This window comes from Opisthorchis viverrini (genome assembly GCF_000715545.1).
Source record: "Opisthorchis viverrini unplaced genomic scaffold opera_v5_44, whole genome shotgun sequence".
Classification (NCBI taxonomy): Eukaryota; Metazoa; Platyhelminthes; class Trematoda; order Opisthorchiida; family Opisthorchiidae; genus Opisthorchis; species Opisthorchis viverrini.
Genome location: NW_008751700.1, coordinates 1677924 through 1679927, shown reverse-complemented (window position 1 = coordinate 1679927; position 2004 = coordinate 1677924). Strand labels below are relative to the sequence as shown.

The following is a 2004-nucleotide window of genomic DNA, read 5'->3' as shown; positions in this document are numbered from 1 at the left end:
TAAGGTTTTTGTACTCCTATCAACTACCATTTACATAACGTTAGCAGTTTCGGGGCTCCATTGTCTAACCTTATGGTGAAAGTATTGGCGGAGCCTGTTTCAGAAGTGTGACTTGAGTGTGCATTTCTCAATTTTCTTCCGCTGCAAGAGCAAAGGTGTAGCTGAAGCAAAACAAAATTCATTCACACAAAATCTCGTCGACGTTCCCGAGAATGCCTGCAGAGACCTTAAATCCGTGTATCTAATTACTACTCATATTCTCTGTACTTCACGTCCGCTGACCAGTTAGTGTGCTTCGTAGATTAGACCTTATTAGAGATGGCTGAGTGTTCAAATAGTTCCCAAATCAACAGAATAATAAAAGCCACTACATTCCTATTTTTTTCTTAAAAAAAAACATCACACAGCGTGCAAGCGCATCTTGCCTTTTCCAACCGCTGGATTACGCTAGACACGATCCAAATTTAGCATTCTCAATGTAAGATGCAAGTTATACGGTGCATCCTGGTGGTTATTCAAGGAACTGTTAATACTGAAACTATCCACGCATTTATACTATCAAAACTGGGTCGCCATATGTCACTCAGTACAAGTCTTATGTCCACCCGGACTATTGGACACTGATCAACCAACCCTCAATACATATAAAGGGAAAGCACGAACAATGTGCCACCCTACAACTGATTCGTAGCGTGCACCATGAATGCGCCACTGTTACTATCCCTCGTTCTATTACACAATTGTGTCGTAGGTCACGAAGTCTACGACTGGGATGTGCTGCTCACAGCAACAAAGAAGAGTGACATCATCCCCATAGGTAAACTGAATTGTGTCGACTCGTTGGATGACCTGATGAACTACACCGTTCATATCGCATGGGAACAATTCAAAACCGAATTCGACAGGCATTATTCCGATACCAAGGAATATGCCGAACGTATGGATGCATTTTGTCGATCATTTCTGCGTGTGAGAGAACACAACAAAGCCTATGAGGCAGGCCAAGTGACATTCAAAACGGGAATCAATGAATTCAGTGACTGGGTATCTGTCGTTGCTTGGTAATTGACGGTTTCTTTTTATTTTTGAATAGCTTCCGAAAGAACGAGAAAATATTTGTGGCGGACACGTCCCTGTGAACTTGTCGAACCATTCTGGTGCGAGATTTAGAAAAATTGCTGCACCTCCACCAAAGTCAATTGACTGGCGCACAAAGGGAGCAGTAACACCTATCAGAAAGCAAGGTAGCTGTGGTTCGTGCTGGGCATTTGCATCCGCGGCGGCCGTGGAAGGACATGCGTACATACACAATGATCGACTTGAAGTCTTGTCTACACAGCAACTAATAGACTGCAGTTCGGGGTACGGGAATAGTGGTTGCGCCGGCGGAGATTCAATAACGTCCTTTCGATACCTGAAAGATTCCGATGGTTTGGAGCTGGATCGAGACTATCCCTATATTTCCGATAAGACGCTTAGACCAAATTCTTATTGTAAGGTTGACTCATCGGTGTGGACAGCTGAGGTTGCCGGATTTGTGGTCCTTCCTTATAACGACGAGGATGCGATACTTCAGGCAGTTGGTTTCCACGGTCCCGTTGCAATATCGGTAGATTCCCGTCTGCAGAGCTTTAAGGATTACAAGGGAGGTGAGTCAAGTGCAGTTTTTTGTGAATACCCATATTTGGTACTCCACAGCGTTGACTGGCTTTGTCCCAGAGACGGCCAGTTTGGTGTTATTCCCCTTAGACCTCGATAACATATGAGAAACCCAGAATCATTTTTGATTTTTCTCGAAGAAACCTAGCAAGAATTCATTACAGACTAAAAGTGCCATGCTGTTGCATTGAAACTGAGGTAAAAGTTACCTGAAAATTTAAATTAAAGCGAACTTTTCACTCAAGGAGTGTATTACTGATAACACCCGTTTGCAAGAAAATCTTAAACTACCTTGGGAAAGTCGAATGAAAACTATATATATATGTATATATATATATATATATA

At 42.6% G+C, this 2004-nt stretch overlaps 1 protein-coding gene across 1 annotated transcript in view; it reads left to right on the top strand.

The window, feature by feature from the left end:
* Positions 1-939: 939 nt before the first annotated feature.
* Positions 940-2004, top strand: part of T265_03210 (hypothetical protein) — a gene marked incomplete at both ends in the record, with an annotated part of 4774 nt that continues 3709 nt past the window's right edge. Inside the window, 2 exons of the mRNA XM_009167629.1 lie at positions 940-1061; positions 1171-1649. Coding sequence (XP_009165893.1) covers positions 1428-1613 — 186 coding nt within the window. The remainder of the gene's footprint in view (positions 1062-1170; positions 1650-2004) is intronic.